Raw genomic sequence first — 20,096 nt, 5'->3', positions numbered from 1 at the left:
TCCCGGCCATCTTGGAGCCGTCCCGGCAGCCCCCGCGGCCGTGCGTCCCCCGACGCTGCGCCGGCGGGGCGGGGCCAGGCCGGGCCAGCGGGATTGACAGTCAGTGGCGGCGACCTCTGCCAATGACCGGCCGAGGCGCCGGCCCGCTCCGCGGGGTCGCCCCCCTGGGCAGCCGCTGAGATCACCGCGCCGCTGAGATCACCGCACCACTCTCCGGAGAGCGCGGGGGGCGGGGGACGGTTAGGGCGGGGACGGGGCAGAAGGGGCGTGGCAAGGGGCGGGGAGAGGTGCGGCAGGAGCGGGGCAAATAGCGGGGCGGATCGCGGCGGCGTCGTGGGGAACCGAGGGGAGCGGAGAGCGGCGCGTCGGGGGGGGGACAGGGGCGGGACAGGGGGCGGGGCCGGCGCGGCGGGGCGGGACAGGGGGCGGGGCGGGACAGGGGCGGGGCCGGCGCGGCGGGACAGGGGGCGGGGCCCAGCCTTGCGATTCGGTCCGCGCGGTGGGCAGCGCAGGTGCCGCGCCTCGCTGCGTCTGTAGCGCTAGGGGGAGCGGGGGCCTAGGGAAGGCAGGCGGGTAAAAATCTGCCCGGCGAGTGCCTGCTGCCCGCAGAGGCTCAGGCTGGTGCGGCAAGGAGCAGCTCAGACCCCGGAGACGCCACCCACAGCCATGACTGCCCGACCCGAGCGGGAGAGAACTCCGCTCCGCAGGTGTCTGTAGGGCGCCTCCTGCCTCGCGCGGGGCAGGCCGGGAGAAGGGTGCTGGAGCGGAGGTCGGCGAGCCAGCAGACAACCACAGGGGACAGTGGGGCATCGAAGGGCAGCCGTCGCACCTGCCTGGCAGGGTGCGGGTTGGCGCCAGACAGAGCTGCCTGGGAGGGGGAGGGGGATGCACGCCGTGGGAACCCTCCAGAGCCCCCTCAGGGCAGCGCCCTGCTATGGACCCACAAGCCACAACTCCCCTTCTCAGAGCCCGTCGGTTGTCCCAGGCGATCCGGTAAAGAGCAGCCCAGCAGCACCACAGGCGTCCCTGAGGGGACAGCAGCGGGGAAAGAGCATCGCCACCAGCCTCCAGGTCCCAGTTCCCTGATGTTAATAAAGACCCTGTCCACGGGGCCAGGCCACGTACCAGCTCGGGCACAGCAGTGGCCGGGCTCCAGGCCGTCAGGCGCTGTGCTCTGCCAACGTTTAAGACAGTGCAGTGACCCCCTCCCCATATTCATGCCCTTGTACAGCCCTCCCCCCTTGAGTGAGGCCTGTCCCTGGTGGCTTGCTCGTAACCAACTGAGTAAGGCAAAGGTGGCATCCCGGGATCAGGCCACGAACTGCTTCATCTGTGCTGGAGGGGCCCACGTGGCCGACGTCCGTGAGAGACTCCTCCCGCTGCCTGCCTCCCGTGGGGATATAGTGGCTGGCACTTGAGAAGTCATCGTCGGTCACGAGGATGAAAACCACATCCTGGCATGATGGAGCTGGCAGGAGCCAGGGCCCAGATGACTGGGTGGAGATGCTATTCCGGCCTGCCCGCCCACGTCTGGACTTGTCAGAGATGAAAATCTGCGGGACAGAAACCTAATTCTGTTTTGTTTAAGCTCCTGTTACTTTGGATTATTCTGTTTATATGGTCCTAAGCCAAATTCTAAACCAGCCCAGAGAGGCGGAGTCATGAGACCTTACTTGCCCACAACAGATCATGGCCGTTTCAGCCACAGCAGGAAGAAAGTCACCTGCCCAGAACTTACTATAATCCTGACAGGAAAACTTCCAGGAACGCCTTTTGGTAAGGGACTGTCATGAAAGCAGATTTTTTTAAGTTCAGGGAAAAGTTTGGCATGGTCCAAAACAGAGCCGTTAAAGATGAACATAGGTGGGTGTGCAGTTTGGTCTGGTGTCTAAGCCTTAAAAAATGGCATAGTCCCTGAGGCACCTGGTGGCTCAGTTAAGCGTCCGACTTCAGCCTAGGTCATGATCTCGAGGTCCGTGAGTTCAAGCCCCGCGTCGGGCTCTGTGCTGACAGGACAGAGCCTGGAGCTGCTTCGGATTCTGTGTCTCCCTCTCTCTCTGCCCCTCCCCTCTGTCTCTCTCTCAAAAATAAATTTGAAAAAAACCATTTATAAAAAGATGACAGGGAGGGGCACCTGGGTGGCTCAGTCAGTTAAGTGTCTGACTTCAGCTCAGTTTATGATCTCGTGGTTCGTGAGTTGGAGCCCTGTGTCGTGCTCTGTGCTGACACACACATTCTGTGTCGCCCTCTCTCTCTGCCCCTCCCCTACTCATGTTGTCTCTCTCCCTCTCTCTCCACCTCAAAAATAAATAAGCATTAAAAAAATGTTTTTAAAAGAAAGGTAGTAACTCTGAACTGAGATGTGCTATAAACCGATTTCAAATACTTCGTACAAAGTAAAGAATGTGGCCGTTCTCGGCTGTTCTCCGGGCCTGTGGGAACACCCTGTTACCCAGAAGCCTCCTACCAGCGGGTCCGGCATCCCCTGGCGAGCCCGGCCTGAGGCGGCTGTCAGGCTGGGAGCCGCAAAGTGGTGGCTGTTGGAACTCCCTCATTTCTTCTGCTTTAACTGCCTGGCTCTCCTCCCTGAGGAAGAGCTTGCCTCCCCCCACCCCCATGTCGCATCCATTCCCTCCCTCCCTTCTCTTCTCCGAATCTTAAAAATTATATGTGTCATAACCAGTTTCACCATTATTCTTTATTGAAGCTCAAATTGTCCCCGATTCAATGGAATGCCCTTCAAGGTAGCTCTTGTGTCCTTTGGACACACCCCATCATTTCTTGAGCATCTTCTCATTTTATGTCACAGCAGGCTGTTCCCAGCCCGTCTTTCCTTCCTCAGACCTGGAATCGGCCATGTCTGGAGCCCTGACTCTTCAGTAGAGAATGGTATTTAGAAACCAAGAGCTGGGCTCCGGGTATGCTCGCTGCTGTGGGGGTGTCACTGCTTCTGGGCCTTTCAGAGCACAGAGTTGAGAAATCATGAGTGTATATCTCAATTATTTTCATTCTTGTTTATTGTAGTAATGAGTGTACAATTGACCATTGTACATTTTCAAGTGTACAGTTCAGTGGCATTAAGTACATGAACATTGTTGTGCACCTGATTCAAATTTATACTATAGGGTTTTTTAAAGTCTTTTGTAAGTTTTTTTTTAAATGTTTGTTTATTTTTGATGGGGGAGGGGGAGAGAGAATCCCAAGCAGGCTTTGCATTGCCAGCACAGAGCCCAATTCAGGGCTCGAATTCATGAATCGTGAGATGACCTGAGCCAAAATCAAGAGTTGGACGCTTAACCGACTGAACCACTCAAATGCTCCAAGTGTATTTTTTATTTTGGGGGGGGGGGAGAGAGTGCATGAGCGTGTGTGCGCATGGGCGGGGGAGGGGTAGAGAGAGAATCCCAAGCACTCTGACAGTGCAGAGCCTAACGCAGGGCTCAGTCTTACAAACTGTGAGATCATGACCTGAGCTGAAATCAAGAGTCAGACACTTAACCACCCAGGCACCCCTATACTTTTTATGTCTTTAGAATGTATCTCACAAAGAATGTAAAGTCAGAGTACCTCTCATTTTCTCTCTGATCCTGTTTACTTCTTGTGTCATTCATTTTTGTCCTTGGCTCATTCCGCCCCTCTTGTCTATGCCCCCTCTGTACTTAGGTCATAGGTGCTACCTCTTGGGACCCCTCTCGGGACCCCGGTAATTTAGTATCCATTAATGAGACGAAGATTTTCTTCAGTGTCTGTCTTTGGTCCAGTCGTCTTTCAGTTCAGATCTCCATAACTGTCCATTACTCAGATCATTAGGATTAGATGAGGTCAAGAAGGCAGACCCCCCCCCCCCCGCCACGGCTGGACTAGCGCCCTTGTAAGAGTCAGGAGAGAGCTCGCTTCCTCTCTGTGCTCTCTGCCATGTGAGCATAGAACTGTGGGAAATAAATCTCTATAGTGTATTAGCTGCCCAGTTCACGGTGTCCTACCCCAGCCCAGACAGACGTAAGACAGTGCCCTGGTTACTGGCGGCTGCGTAACTAGGCTGGGAGCATCATGCAGGCTCTGACCACGTCTTTGATTCACTGCTCTACACTCCAGCCCGGGGAGGGGCTCTTCACCCGGCCTGGGGACGAGAGTCAGGAAGACTTTGTGAAGACGCCGGGCTAGCACTGACTGCAGGGTTAAAAAGTGAGGTCCACGTGGGGTGTAATGTGCCTTCCGGGAGGAGAGCTCTATTTCCCTGAGCAAAAGCTCTTAAAGCCCGGTTGTCTCCTTAGTAGATGACCAAGACTGGAGATTCTATTTCCTATTTAAAGCCACGACTTGAGGAGCCGCTGGCCGCAAAAGCACAGCGCCCCCCGCGCACAAAGCAGGCTCTGGGTGGGCTCGTCTTCCCGGGGAGAAGGGATGAAATGCGTCCTGACGGCGAAGTGCAGCGTTCAAAGGCCTTTGAGATGGGCTGAATTCAAAGTCCAGGTGTAAGAGAAGAAAATCTTGAGACTTCAAAGAATAAGCCAAAGGGAAGCCTTTCTTGCTCCACGTGCCTTACTTTATTTTTTAAATTTACTTTGGGAGAGAGAGCGCGTGCAAGCAGGGGAGGGGCAGAGAGAGAGGGGGAGACAGAATCCCAAGCAGGGCTCTATGCTGATAGCACAGAGCCTGATATAGGGCTCAAACCCACAAACCACGAGGTCATGACCTGAGCTGAAATCAAAGGTCAGATGCTTAACCGACTGAGCCTCCCAGGCACCCTCCACATGCCTCACTTTATAGATGAGAAAACGTGGACCCAGGAGGGGTGGTGACGTGAAATGACCTGCTATGTCTGGATCACCAAGTCCTGGCGCTGACGCCCCAGGAAAGGTGAGCACTGATAGGAAACTTTGAGTTAGAAACTCATGAAAATAGTACGCTCACGATTCAGCAAGAACCTAAGACAGGGGGAGCAAAGATTAGAGAGAGTACCTACCGGGCCTGGTAAAAACATATGGATACAAGACTTCCAAACACTGTTAGTTTTAATAAATTCTTATCAGTGTTCTGAAGAGTGATTTGGCAGCACCCATCAAAAGATTTAAGTACACAAACCATTTGACTTAGCATGTACTTAAGACTGTTATTGGGGGGCTCAGTCCGTTAAGCGTCCGACTTCAGCTCAGGTCATGGTCTCATGGTTCATGAATTCAAGCCCCGCGTTGGGATCTGTGCTGACGGCTCAGAGCCTGGAACCTGTTTCTGATTCTGTGTCTCCCTCTCTCTCTGACCCTCCCCTGCTCGTCCTATCTCTATCTCTCTCTCAAAAATAAATAAAATATATATTTTTTAAATTAGAAATGGAATTACCCTACGACCCAGCGATCCCACTTCTGGGTATTTACTCAAAAGAATTGGCACCAGGGTCTCAGAAATATCCGTACACTGTTCCCAGCAGCCCAAAGGTGGAAACCCAAAGCCCCATCAGCAGATAGACGGATAGTGTAGTCCATCCACACAATGGAATATTCTTCAGCCCTAAAAAGGCAGGAAATCCCAGGACACCAGGGGGGCTCAGTCAGTTAAGCATCTGACTCTTGATTTTGGCTCAGGTCATGATCTCACGGTTCATGGGTTTGAGCCCCGCGTTGGGCTCTGTGCTGACAGCTCAGAGCCTGGAGCCTGTTTCAGATTCTGTGTCTCCCTCTCTCTCTGACCCTCTCCTGCTCTCTCTCTTTCTCAGAAATAGATAAAACATTAAAAAAAAATTTTAAAGAAATAAGCCAGTCACGGAAGAACAAATCCTATATGATCCCATTTATATGAGGTTCCTAGAGTAGTTAAATTCAGAGACACAGAGAGTACATGGTGGGAGCCACGGGCTGGGGGGGAGAAAGGAGAGTTAGCGTTTAGTGAGGACAGGGTGTCAGATTCACAAGATCAGTCTAGAGACGGATGGCAGTGACAGCTGCACAACAATGTGAATATGCTTAATGCCACCGAACTGGACACTTAACGATGTTAAGAGGGTGTATTTTATGTATAGTATGTATGTTTTGCGACAGGAAAAAAAAAGAAAAATACTTCATTTATTTTTTTAATTTTATTTAAACAACTTTTTTAGAGTTTGTTTTATTTTTTGATAGAGAGAGAGAGAGAGAGAGAGACGCAGAACCCGAAGCAGCTCCAGGCTCTGAGCTAACACGGCAAAGAGCCCCACACGGGACTCAAACTTACAAACAGCAAGATCATAACCGGAGCTGAAGTTGGATGCTTAACTGACTGAGCCATCCAGGTGCCCCAGAAATACTTCATATATAATCAACAGCTTTACCAAAAAAAACCCTAGCTTTTGGTGAAACTAACAGGGAACTTTGAAGACATTTTTGGTGGGAGAAGAAATTTAAAAAAATTTTCAGAACAGCAATTTGTTCTCATAGGTACCTGTTTTAGTGTGTAATTGTGCTTTATGTGGGGAAAACAAATAATTTTTACAATATGATGTTTACTTTAATCTTTTTTTTTACTTTAAGTGTAGTTATTTATTTTAAGAGAGAGAAAGAGCACGAGAAGGGGAGGGGCGGAGGGAGGGAGAGAGAGAATCCCATGCAGACTCTACTCCGTCAGTGCAGAGCCTGATATGGGGCTTGATCTCACAAACTGTGAGATAATGACTTGAGCCGAAATCAAGAGTCAGATGTTCAACCTACTGAGCCCCCCGGGCACTCCTGTTTATTATCTTAGTAATACACAGACGTGGTCAGCTGAAAAAGTTAGATGGTGCTTCTAAAGAAAACAGCATTCCTCTGCCTGCCTCAGTGAAAATAGGCAGAAAGCCCACGGAAAGCCACTTTTAATTGCTTTAGCTCTTTCTTGTAGCTATTATCTCACTGTCTATACACGCTAACCAAGGGATTCCCCAATACGATTCTGCCCCAGAAACACTATTGTGTGTGCGCGCAAGGATGACGGTACAGGGACGTCCGTCCCATTGTTTATAGTAACAAGAAAGCTAGGGGGCGCCTGGGGGGCTCAGTTGGTGAAGCGTCCAACTTCAGCTCAGGTCATGATCTCACAGTTTGTGGGTTCGAACCCCGCGTCGGGCTCTGTGCTGACAGCTCAGAGCGTGGAGCTGCTTCAGATTCTGTGTGTGTCTCTCTCTCTGACCTTCCCCTGCTCATGCTCTGTCTCTCTCTGTTTCTTAATAATAAATAAATATTTAAAAAAAAAAACTTAAAAAAAAAGAAAGCTGGAAGCGACGATTGTTTGGATGGTTTGATACACGATGGCCTAAATGTGCAGTAAAAGATGAAGCCGCCAGATAATATTTCAATGGCCTGGCAAGAAATAGATGAGTTACAAATTATATACAGAATAAACTGCTGATAGGGATGATCTTTGGACAGTGGCTGATATTAAACATAGATTTTTCATTGTGTATTTTTTAATTTCAAAACTCTCCATAATAAATGTGTACTTGCTTATAACCAGAGAGGGAAGACCAGTCAATACGTGATGTTTCCGGTCTGTGAAATCCTCCTTAGATTTGTTTCTCAGTGAGGACTCTTCACTCAGGCTTGAAGACACTCAGACTGGCTTGGGGGGGAGGAGGGAGAGGACTGAACTGGTCCCTGGAGCTGTGCACCCCCACCGCGGAGGGCATAAGGCCCCTCAGGCTCCCCCGCAGCCAGGGCTCTGCAGACAGGTGGCCTCCACCGGTGTGAGGGGCAGGAGGGGCCCCGGAAGGGATGAAGGCAAACACGCACCACCGCCCAGTGCCCGTCCTGATGGAAGTGTCCGGAAGGCCTCCGAACATAAATGGGTGCTTGGAATAAAGGTGGTTTTTATTTTCTTTAAACTTTGCGGTGACTTTTACCAAGAGCAGCACGGCTCTCCCACGGTTACTAACATACTCACTGAGCGGGTGGCGGCCACTAAATGCTCGCTTTACCAAGAGGCTGAGGTCCGACCCGCCTCCTGCCGGCTCCACTCTGGAGTCAGGGCCCCAATCTGAAGAGGAGCCATCCCTAAAATGACGGTGGCTTCTCCCCCCCCCCTCCCCCGCCCCCAACATAAAGCCGGCTTGGGATCAATGTCCGCTGGTCTGGAAGGACATGGCTGGGGGGGCGGGGGGCACTGGCCCGGCGCTGCCCGGCTCCAGGCTGCCGTCAACACGCACGGAAAACCAGTTTCAGACACGCGGGGGGTCAACGCGCTCGGGAAGCCCCGTCCGGACACAGGCGTCCGCGAAGGCAGCGCGGGCAGCGGGCCACCTGCCTGGGGACCCGGGGACCCGCGGCCGAGCCCGGGGAGGGCCCCGCGCGTGCACGCGGAGAAGCCCGGATTCCGCACCCGCGTCCCCTCTGCGCGGCGCCCGTGGGTGCGAGCGCCCCTCCCCAGGCTACGCAGCCCGCGTTCCCGCCTCGGGTTAGGGGCCCTGCCTTCTCGGGGCAGCAGGCGTCCCTGAGCCTCGGGGGGAAGCTCCTAAGTGCTGGGCGCCAACGCCCCACCGCCCGGCCCGAGCGGCCGCCCCGGGGGCTCTCTGGGAGCTCTGACTCGGGGTGAGCGCCCCTGACGCCGCGCGCTGGCCTCAGGGTGCGGGGCCCCTGCGGGAGCCCAGCAGCGCCAGGAGGACGCACACGCAGGCACAGCTCGGCCGGGCACCTTGGGGGGTGAGGCGCACGCGTCCGGGTGAATGCAGGCGGGCAAAGGCTCAGGGAGGCGGGGGGCCCTGGGGGAGGCGGGGCGGCCTGCCACCCCCCCCCCATGACACCGGTGGACACTCTGGGCTGAGGAACCGGACCCTCGGCTCTGGACACTCTTGGGCGGACGCCCAAGGCCTCCCTTCTCCCCTCTCCGTGGCGCAGGTGGCGCCGGCGCCCACCACACCGTGTCCGCCGCGGGGGTTCCTGGGCGTCCGGGGCCCACACGTGCCTTTGTCCTCACCCGGCTCTGGGGACAAGGCGGCTCGGGCAGGAACAGAGAGAGGTCTGCAGACTCGGGAGGCTCGCTTCGCGAGGCGTCACACGTTTACTGCCGTTCACAGATGGGGTCAAACACCGAGCGCGAGCTCCTGGGCGCGGCGGCTCTGCGTGGTCACAGCTCCTCGTCGTCGCTGGGGACACCGCTAACGCAGCCCTGCAACCCCGCAGAGTGGCGCGGTCAGCCGCCTCCTGCCGGCGCGTGCCCCGCCGCCGCCCGCTGGACGCGCCACTTGACAACCTCGGGAGCGGCCGACTTCAGGGCTGAGCCGCGGCTTCCTCTCACTCACCTCCCGGATGGAAGCTGTTCCGGTCAGTTCTCACACTCACACACACACACACACACGGCGTCTCAGACTCACGTTCTCTGTCGCACACTCAATTCCAGTTCCTTCACCCCGAGCTGGGCCCGCAAGGGAACGAGCCCCCCGACCCCCACCCCGTGAGCGCCGGGTGGTGCGGGGCGGCCCCTCCTGCCCCAGGAGTGTCCCTGCGGGTCTCCGCTCAGCACAGGCCAGCGTGCAGGGCGCGTCCGGGCACCAGTCGCTGCCCACGCCTTCCTGTTCTCCAAGGAAACGTGGTCACGGTGGGCGCGCCCGACCGACCTTGCCCACCCAAGGCTGCTTTTTATGCTGAACAAACGCGGATTCGAGTGTTCGTGGACCAGGTCTGAACAAGGTCTTCGGGAGCTGACAGGGTGCCGAGCAGGATAACCCACCAGTCCAAGGAGAAGACCTTCACTAGGAAAACCATTTCTAGATACTTCCAGGAAGCGCCAGCAACCACTCGTCACGTCCGCGGTGAAAGCCCGCTAGCGAGGCAGCGGCTGCGAAGTCAGAACAGGCCGCAGTAGCTTACGGGGCTGCACTGTCCTGACCGCTCTCCACGCCACAAGCTCAAGTGCTTTGTCACTGAGACAGGGACCTGCTCTTTTCTCTTTCTGGATCAGAACAGAGTCTTCACACCCACAGCAGACAGCATTGTGAGGGGTTTCCTGGTGGGGCTCAAGGAGCCCCCTATCGCTGGAGCGCTAACGTTCCAGTTCTCGCCTTTTAACACATCGCCTTTTTTAAAAAGCCCAAGTGACAGCGTGCTCTTCGCCCTTACCCCTCTCCTGAGCAGTCTGTAGAAGAAGCCTCTCTTCGGCTTGGGAACCGGACGGTGCAGCTTCTCTCCGAGACCTAATGCCACATATTCTTCAGTGTCACTTTCGTTGATGTCCTTAAAACAACCCGATTCGATCATCTGCATCCACAGAGGAGGGCAGAGAAGCAGGGGACGCCGTGAGGTCAGTCGGCCCCTTCCCACCCACCGCCCGTGCCCGGCACTCCGGGGGCACCCCCATTCCCTCCTCTCTCCTGCGCCCTGACTCCCTCTAAGGGTTGGTGCCCCGGCGGCCTCGTCCCCTCTCTGAGTGCAGCACCCCCAGAGCAGGCCAGTACCGTGGGCACCGGGTGCCGGCCAGGCCCGCTTCCAAAGTGAGACCCGTTTTGGACAGCTGTCCCCCTCCTGTGCGTGCGTCACCTCCAAACACACGCACACGCACACGGTTTTCCCCCTGGTGCCGCACCCCGTGGAGACCAGCAGTACCTCGTTCTGCCAGGGGATGGAGACACAGCCTGTGGCAAACTGGCCGTAGAAAGTGCCATCGGTGTTGTCCAGGTAGACCCCCCGCACCGTGGAGAACCGGTTGATTTCCACAACGTCCTTACAGTACACTGCCCGCGGCTGCGTGCGGAGAGCACAGGGTTGGCCTCTGACACGGCTTCGGTCCCTTGATCACTAACAACACGATGCGAATGAAACGGACCCGGTCACACTGTACCTGAAGCCTTTCCCTGCTGCCAGGGAGTCTCCTCAGCCACGGGCCCTGCGGACGCCCTCAGGGGCAAGCAAGCAGGGAGGGGCCAAGCCTGGGCCACTGCCTCCTCCACGCAGCCGCCTGTGCTTCTGCAGCTAGGGGCCAAACCGTGACCGTGTAAGTGGCACCAGCAGTTCTGGGAGATGCCCTGCCTGTGCCGGCAGCAGCACAAACAAGTGAGCTTCCACACCTCACAGCAGCTGCTAGCCATTCAGTCCCCACGCAGCGGGGAAAGGGAGCGAGTGGTGGCCGCACTCGGCAGACAGTCCGGGGGCGCCGGTGAGGACGCAGCCGGGGCTGAAGGCCCAGAGCCCATCCTGCCCCCGCGGCAGACAGCGCCGCCCACCCGTGGGCCCCTCTGGTCACGTTCAGCAGAACACACAGAAGAGCCCCGCAGCCCGTCCCCCCCCCCCCGCGTGGCAAGGGCATCACCGCCCCTCCCCGGAGAAGACTGCCCTCCTTCCCGGCTCCTCTCGGCCCCGAGGCCCCACGGGAAGCCCCTGCGGCGCACGCTCACTGGCCAGGGGTCTGCTCAGCCCGTAAGCTGACGCTGCCTGTGTGCGCAGGCTTTCCTGTCCCCGCTGTGGCCTGAATCCCCAGGGCTGTGTCGCACCCGCGGTGGGCACTCAGTGACCCTGCAGCGCGTGAGCTAATAGGAAGGACGCCCGTGCAGCACACTGGAGTGCGGAATAAACGTGGTACGCCCTGGACTGCACGAGTACCCGCTGCAGCTGTAACCTGACTCCCCTCACCCCTGCAGGACGCCCTCCTCCTCACTGCTCTGCGCGGTGCCTGCAGCAGGCGGTTACGAAGGGAGGCCAGGCTGCTTCTGTTTGTTCACACTTGCACCCACAGGGGCTCACTGCCCGCATGTGTCCCCACAGGCGTGGGTGCAAGCCGGGCCCTCGGTGCGGCCCCCACGGGGAGGCTGGGGCGACCTCCAAATGCAGGTGTGCAGCCAGGACCCGGGGACGCACAGAGCCCGAGTGCTTCCCGGACTAAAGAGGAGCCGTCCAGCACTGGCACAAGGAAGGGGACGCCGGAACACGCAAGGCCCCGCCGGGCGCGCCGACGAGGCCGCGGGGCAGTGCTGAGGGTTTGCGGGGCAGAGCCGGGGGAGGCTGCCAGGAAGGCCCGTGGGGGCCTGTGGGGACAGTGTGGCGCATGGCAGGGGCTGGGGGACCGCGGAGCACCCCCAGCACAGCCAGGCTGCACCGGGTGACTCTATCTCCTGGGGAAAAAAAGAAAATCGCCGGGTCACGTGACCCCTGCTCCTCTCTAGGCAACGTGCTTACATCAGGACAGAAAGGGGGTTCCAACATATTTGCTTCCAGCCTCTTGAAGTTAATGTCCTTGAACACGGGGTGTCCCTTCACTTCTTCTGCTCCGCCCCTGTAGCCCAGCCGCTGTTTCGGGTTCTTGGTGAGTAACTGCGCAAGAGGCGGAGACAGAGTCAGGTTAAGCTCCTGGGACACAAGAGAGAACCCAAAAAACCTCAGTTAATAACAACCAGGGAATTAGGGGGAGCAAAGAGCACCTCCATCCAAACACAGTTGTTCAGATTTCAAAGTTTCAACCAAACCCCCTTAATTCAGATTTCTCTAACGTAGAATCCACGGGGCTTCCAAAAGGAGAGGAAACTAAGGAAATAACCCTTGAGCCACCAACAAAAAAAATTTGGCTAAGTCAGTCTTTGAGGAAAAAATTTTAGCCATGTAAAAATTAAGGGACTTTTTTTTTAAAGGAAAAAACTGCCAAGAACATCAGAAATACCATTTTAATGCTATGTTACGTTTATAACCAGAAAGTTCTCTACTCATTAGCTAGATCACTGAGGAACTCAGATGAGGCAGAAATCGCATGTTCCTCAAGCGAGCAGGCAGTACCCCTTCCTAAGTATTCCTTCCTCGCACACTCATCATTGTCACCAATTCACAGAGGCCTTTGTCCACAATTACTATCAGTCAGTAAGGCTGGGCGCTCAAAGCAACACGGGAAAGCCGGGCCTCCAGGGCGCCGGGGAGCAGGCCCGCGAAGCTCCTGAGCTCCTACGGAAGGTTCCATCAGAGCACAGCCGGCCGTTACCTGCGCTGGGCCCAGGGCAGCTTGTGCACAGGAGCCGTGGAGCACCCTGCAAGGCCCCGGGACCCTCACAGGAAAGTTTGCTGACCTTGGCCTTGCCTCACAGCCGGCACCCACCGCCTTTCTGAACAGAAATCAACCCCCGGTGCAGCACATGCCCACCTCGTTCGACCCCGCGGACCCACGGCCTGCACACGCCCTAGGCTCTCTCTCCAAGACCCGGGGCCTGGCTCGCTCAGGCTCCAGCTCCCTGCCTCAGAGCTCCCTCAGCACACTGTCACTACTGCTGTGACGACACACGTGGGTAGCTGCTGGGACTCGGCGTCCAGGGCGGGGCAGGGGGGTGGCTTCCGCTCACTGTCGGGGCCCCAGCACCCAGCCAGGGCGACAGCTCAGAAAGATGTGCTCGATGCAGCTTATTCTTCACACCCTCTGTTACCCAGAAACAGATCTGACACTAACTGTGGTGCCAAGTACATCCCCACATCTCAGGGCTCGGTGGCCCCATCATCCAGCCGGTTGCCAACTACCCAATGGCCTCGGACTTGTGGTCAGAAAGCTGGGGTTCAAGTCTGCCCACCGCCATGGACTATGTACGTTACAAAAATAAAATTCTTCACTTTCCAACCGAGGCTAAGAAAATAGCCCAGAAATCCACTGTGAGCGTTAGAGGAGACGGCCCATCAGAGAGCTCTGAAGACTACAGGAAGGTGTCCAGCTGTCAGGCCCCACCCTGGCCTCCTGGTCGGGTCACTGTAAACAGCCGGCTTTTCCTCACCCCTCCCTTCTGCTCCGTCCAGCACAAGTGCGACACCTGCCCTCACACCATGTCAGGGCCACGCACTCGGCACAGGTGCAGAGCGCTGGGGGCAGGTAGAGAGGGCGAGGGGTCTCGCAGAAGCTTGCACCCCTCCCTGCAAGTACCTGTCCCCACAAGCGCCGTCCCCTGCAACTGCCCTTGCCTCCCGAGACGCCCCCTCCCCAAGCAGCAGCTGTGTCTGCCCAGCGGCCGCTGCAGATCTGTGCTACCAGGCCCAGCACATGCGCCTCGCACCACCTCCTCCTGGCAAGCCTGTGAGGGACAGGTGGTCACCATCCACAGCCCGGACGCGGGACCCCGGAGGCCCAGAGAGGTAAACGGGGTGTGGGGGGCGGAGACGCAGCCCCTGGCCCGACCTCCAAGCCAGAGCTGCGAGCCCCAGCACGGGCACTCACCCGGGCACCGCTTCCCTTCCTGGCACCCCTCGCAGGGAACAGCACTTCCCCAGCCTGGAAAGGCCTGAGCCCCGGCTTCTCCCTTGTTTATGGCACCCATCAAATCCTGCTTTTCCACTATAGTTATTCTTCATGTTTGTTCTAGGCCTGCCGTTGCTTACAGGCCGGCTCTTCCCACCTTCATATTTTTACACTCTGCAGCCCTTATCAGTGCATGGCAGAGCGCAAGCACTTGGTCAAATAGCAGCTTGGCCAGAGTACTGTTACATGTGAGGGCGCTGACTCAGCACCGCCAGCTCCAAGCGCCATGAGCTGGCAGGAAGAAGGCCCGCGAGCTTCCACAGTCCGGTGACGGCCCGATCACGGGTCACATGACACATGGAAACAACGGGAGAGGGAAACAAAACAGGAACTCTTCAGCCACGACGACTCACCTAAGTTACCGCTCTACTCGGTGTAGCAGCTGGTGGTCCCACGCCCGCTTGGGGGCCCACGCCCAGCCTCACCAACGACCCGGTCCTCCCCCCCCCGCCCTTGCCACTCTCTCCCTACACCTGTCCCCTCCATGTGCCCCCAGACTCCAACAAGCTGGGCTCACTCCCTGCCTAGAGTCCGACTCTGCCCCTTCAGCCCCGCTTCCTCACCCTCCTACAAGCCACTTCGGTTCCACTGTCCATCACACAGCCACTGCTCGGCCTCCACCCGCCCCGCAGCCTCACAGGGCCCTGACACATCCAGGAAGGCGGCGGGCACGTGGGGGCCGCCGGGTCAGGGTGTCTGTTGTGACCATGATCCCTGGCAGCTGGTTAAAGAGGAAAGAAACATGGGCAGACAGGAAAGCCTCACTGAGTCTAAGACACTGAAGACTCCGCTTTATCTCTAGCTTCGCAGGAGATGATGACCGTGGCCCCGCCTTCCCTGTCAGCTGCGCCCTTGGAGAAAGCTGCTCTGCTTTGCTCCCATTGGTTGAAGCCTGACCGTGTCATTTCCTGGACGAGGGCAGGACGTGTGGCGCCAGCCTGGTGGGGAGCCGGCTCGGCGGGCGTCCCCAGCGCTGGTGGCGACAACTGCAATGGGGCGGAGGAGCCGTGCAGCCCGGCCCCCCGGAGCGTGACCCACCATCCTGCAGAGGGACTTGGCGTCCTCGGAAAACCTCCTGGAGTACTCCTCCGCGTACTTCTTCACTCTGCGCTCCACTTCCTCCCGCTTGACCTTCTCTTTGAACTTTCTGAATGGAGAATGTCCCTGAATCATTTCATATATCAGGCAGCCAAGTCCCCACCAATCAGGACTAAATGCATAGTTTTCATTATTGATGACTTCAGGAGCTGCACAACAAATACAGGAAATGTAAATTACATTTTGGTTTTAAATTTTCTTGTAATTACTTACAAATCAAACATTATAAACTTAACGTTTGCTACAACATGAACCTTGGAAATGTGTTCAGGGATAGAAGCCAGACACACATGGCCCAAGAGAGTGTGACTGCGTGTACAGGAACAGACCCGTGCGCGGGGTCGGGGTGGGAGGGGATCCGGACGGGCGTGGGCTCCGTTCTGGAGGTGAGGGCGATGCCCTGGTGGTGGCTGCATGGTGCCGTGAGCGTGCTGAAACCCGCTTCAGAGCGGTGGGCTTGATGGCGCGTGGCTCATGTTTCAACAGAGAGGTTACAGTCTGTTCTATCCCGGAGCGCGGAGCAAACTGCTGCAGAGTCGGGACGAAGAGGAAAGCGGTGCTCCTGGGAAGACCCACTCCCAAGGAGGGCGCGCCCTCGGCCACCCAGAGCCGTGGCCCTGCCCCTCCAGGTGGCGCGGACCCGGTCTCAGGTGTGCCCTGAGCGTGTGGGCACCCGGGGAGAGAGCGAGGGCCTCCAAGTGGCCCCTCACGTACCCATGTAGCCGATGGTCCCCACTCTTCCTCGGATGGTCCGGCCCTCCGGGACCTCCACCGCTAACCCCAGGTCTGAGATCCGGATGTGCCCTGTGTGTAAGACATCACACAAACCACCTTAACGACAATAAACTATGGGGGGAAACCTAACATTACCCGTAACTTCCCCGCATCCCGTAAGATACTCTGTGGTTCCACTAACACAGCAGGAAATTAGGTTTATAGCTGGCTGCTGACCGGGAAGCCCTTTAACTACAACCACTTGATGAGACAGAAGCATGGCATTTATTGTTTTATATCCTATAACTGCTCGAGCCATAACTGAAACTATAATGAATAGTACATGAACTACACATTCGAAAATAAACACTTTCTGTGGGAATACCAGTCAGCTGATACACGGGGACAACAACAGATGAATAACAAGGAGGTTTTTTTCTCTGAAGAGCCAATTGTAATAGCAAAACAATAAATAAAAATCAAGGAAATTCATTTAAAAAACTATGTTATGGGGGCACCTGTAGCTCAGTGGTTAAGCATCTCACTTTGGCTCGGGTCACAATCTCACTGTTCGTGGGTCCAAGCCCCGCGTCGGGCTCTGTGCTGACAGCTCAGGGCCTGGAGCTGCTTCACATTCTGTGTCTCCCTCTCTCTGCCCCTCCCCAGCTCATGCTCGGTCTCTCTCTGTCTCTCAAAAATGAATAAATGTTAAAAAAAATTAAGACTATGTTTTATGTTAATGCCTTTATGCAGAAAGATTTAAGTAGTTATTAAATTCTTTATGAAAGTAACAACTTATAGAAAACTTTATTTTCAGAGTCTAGAAAGATAAACCAGCCCTGGAACCAGACACCCTGGTCACATGTTCACCAGGTGTTCCCAGCTTCCGATACAGCATCGGCATACAGTAGGCGGCCAATAAATATTTAGTGAGGAAATGAGTGAATCAACAAATAAATGTGTGCTGAGCATTAAATACACACAATATACTGTTCCAAGTCCTGGGACCATTTTTACAACAGTCTACATTATGCTCTAGGTGGAAAGATGACCTTTCCCTTAGTGTGCCCGGCCCCACAAGTCACACCATTCCCTGTGGCGCACCGGCCCTAGAGTAGAGGGAGGCATGTCTGAGCTGGGGGAGGCTGGAGGCTGGCAGAGAGGGAGGCCACCGCCTTGCTGGGGGAGGCCGGAGGCTGGCGGGCACAGATTCTGGAGCCCCACGGCTTAGATTTGAGCCCCAGCTCTGCCATTTATTAGCGTGTCTCAGTTTCCTGCTTCTGTACAGAAAGATTTCCCCAGTAAGGCAGCTTTTATGTATTTCGTGTTTCAGTACAATACTGGCATGTCGTGAAATTTTAAGTAACCTTTATTTTTCTTTTAAAAAGTGACTTCTAAAACTGAGACATGAAAAGTACAACTGCTGACAAACTGTTTGAGAACACAGCCTGCTCTTTGGCCTGGGAAGCAGGTGCACGCACACCTTCCTAACAGGCACACGGACCAGCACGGCCCCCTCATGAGGAATTGGGCCGTGTCTGTACAACTGCACGTGAACCCATCCTTCAGCCTCACACCCTCCGGGAGTCCACCCCAAGGACACACGAGTAAAGCAGGAAATGGCATGTGTACAGATTTATGCAGTAGGAAGAGCAGAAGACGGGGAGCAGCCTGCTGTACCCGTGCACACTGGGCAGACCAAGCGACCCATCCACAGGCAGGCGGACAAGGTAGTGAGCGAGATCTCTGTTTGGTGTTGTAGACTGGTCTATGCTACATGTTAAAGAAGCACAGTAGGGGCACCTGGGGGGCTTAGTTGGCTGAGCATCGGACTTTGGCTCAGCATGATTTTGCGGGTTGGTGAGTTTGACCCCCCACATCGGGCTCGCTGCTGTCAGCCTGTCAGGGAAAAGCCCTGCTGTGGATCCTCTGTTCCGCACTCTCTGCCCCTCACCTGCTAGTGTTCTCCCAAAAATAAATAAATATTTTTAAAAATAAATAAAAAAATAAAGAAGCAAAGTAGAGGAAAATAGTGTAATCATATTAATGTCACTAGGAACCATTATTATCAACATTGGGATTAAAAAACACAAATGTGAAATGAAGAAGTTGAGTGAGAACTGGAAATATCAACATGAACCCATGATGAATATCTTCTTTTAAAACAATGTTTTAAAAAAATTTTTTTAATGTTTGTTTTTTTTCTGAAGGGGGGGGGCAGGAGAGGGGCAGAGAGAGAGAGAGGGAGGCACAGAATCCAAAGCAGGCTCCAGGCTCTGAGCTGTCAGCACAGAGCCCGATGCGAGGCTCAAACTCACGGACTATGAGGTCATGACTTGAACTAAAGTTAGACACTTAACTGACTGAGCCACCAAGGCGCCCCTAAAACAACATCTTAAAGAACATGTTTTCTAGGAAGAGCCAGCGTGGCATCCAGGAACACTTAGCACCCACACTGCTCTCACAGAGGCTCATCCACACGGAGGACCAGAGCCCTTCAGAGAAACAGCTGATTCCGGGTCTCAGTCAGCACACGTGCAAGGTAATCCTGGAACATCTTTAGTAAGAATTAATAGCAGAAAACAAGGAAGTTATTAAAGGCTACTGGGCATCCATTGGCTGAAGATGGGACAAAAAACATCAAAAAGAATAATTACTCCAATGGATGAAACAATATTAACATGTTAAAGCCCATATGTTCATAATGGTACCGAAACAGAACAAAAACCTCATGATAATCTTGGAGAACCACAGAGAACTAACACAATATTCTGAAAAGTGGAAATAAAAGGAAGCGTTCAAGTATTTCACCTGCTGTTCCTGAACAAACAGGTAAATGACAGATGAATCTCAGCAGATAAGTGCCAAAGGAGTGACAGAAATAGAATAGCATCATTGCACAATCCCGGGGAGATGGATGGATCGAGCCATTAAGTGAAACACTGGCGGGAAATGAATAATGGATGGATCAGGTGACAAAGCATCTGAAACCACTCATTAATCTGAACACCATAAAGAGAGACACTCAGGCACCATATGCCTCCTGATGTAACACAATAGGAAGTACACACAGTGTGCTCACCTAAAATCAAATCAGGACCTATTCCAGCCTCCCGATCTAACTACTGGCTTCCAGGGAAAGTAGGGAGACAGGGAACAGGTTAACTCCAGCCAAGTCCAGAACATGGGAAATTCTACAGGACAAATGTCTGTGTACTTGTGTGGCAGGACGGCCATAGCCCCAGTGCCACAGGCTGAGGACCTGACTTCCCCACAGCCCTGGGGTCCAAGACCGGGGGGTCCCTTGCCCTGTGTGTCTCCACAGCCTCCTCCCCCTGTGCACGCGTGTCCTGACCCTTCTTCTTGTAGGAACACCAGTCAGATTCAAGCAGGACTTTCCCTAGAGGCGCCTGCAGCTCTAATCACATCTTCAAAGACCTTAACTCCATTGAGCTGTGAACAACACGTCTTTGAACTACACGGGTGCATTCATGCATGTGCTTTTTCTATACAGGACAAGACTGTAACTGTATTTTGTCGTCCTTAGGATTTTCTTAACATTTTTCTCTGGCTTACATCGTTGTAAGAATACAGTATGTACAGTATGTAATATTACAACATATAAAATATGTGTTAATCGACTGTTCATGTTACTGGTAAGGCTTCTGGCCAACAGTAGGCTGTTAGTAGTTTAGTGTTGTTGTGGTTGTTTTTAAGTAGGCTCCGCACAATGCGGGGCTGGAACTCATGACCCTGAGATTAAGAATTGAGCAGATATCAAGAGTCGGTCACTCGACCAACTGAGCCACCCAGGCACCCCAGTAGTTAAGTTTTGAGGGAGGTGAAAAATTATTTGTGTATTTTTTGCTGTGTGGGGAGTTGGAGCCCCTAATCCCCATGTTGTTCAAAGGTCCACTACACAGTCACACTCTACGATACTGCAGGTTAGGGCTTCACGACATGACTTTTAGAGGGACACAATTTGGCGCATAACATCTGATTTCACAAACAATAAATGACAAAAGAAGCAGGGAGAAGGAACCTATAAAGTTAAAAAAGAAAACTCAACCAGATATCAACCAAATGTAATGTGA

The 20,096-nt window shown here is 54.7% G+C and overlaps 1 protein-coding gene across 2 annotated transcripts in view; it reads right to left on the bottom strand.

The window, feature by feature from the left end:
- Window positions 1–8,968: 8,968 nt before the first annotated feature.
- GRK4 (G protein-coupled receptor kinase 4) overlaps window positions 8,969–20,096 on the bottom strand; it is a 102,240-nt gene continuing 91,112 nt past the window's right edge. For both annotated transcript variants that reach the window (XM_039232054.1, XM_039232055.1), the window contains 6 exons: window positions 16,003–16,092; window positions 15,229–15,437; window positions 12,108–12,242; window positions 10,542–10,679; window positions 10,059–10,196; window positions 8,969–9,108 (listed from right to left, as the gene is read on the bottom strand). In XM_039232054.1, coding sequence (XP_039087985.1) covers window positions 9,067–9,108; window positions 10,059–10,196; window positions 10,542–10,679; window positions 12,108–12,242; window positions 15,229–15,437; window positions 16,003–16,092 — 752 coding nt within the window. In that variant the 3' untranslated portion in view covers window positions 8,969–9,066. The remainder of the gene's footprint in view (window positions 9,109–10,058; window positions 10,197–10,541; window positions 10,680–12,107; window positions 12,243–15,228; window positions 15,438–16,002; window positions 16,093–20,096) is intronic.

The sequence above is a fragment of the Hyaena hyaena genome, unplaced genomic scaffold, assembly GCF_003009895.1.
Source record: "Hyaena hyaena isolate Hyena2069 unplaced genomic scaffold, ASM300989v1 scaffold_63, whole genome shotgun sequence".
In the NCBI taxonomy this organism is placed as follows: domain Eukaryota; kingdom Metazoa; phylum Chordata; class Mammalia; order Carnivora; family Hyaenidae; genus Hyaena; species Hyaena hyaena.
Note: the sequence above shows the minus strand (reverse complement) of the source record. Positions and strands in the feature narration are given on the sequence as shown.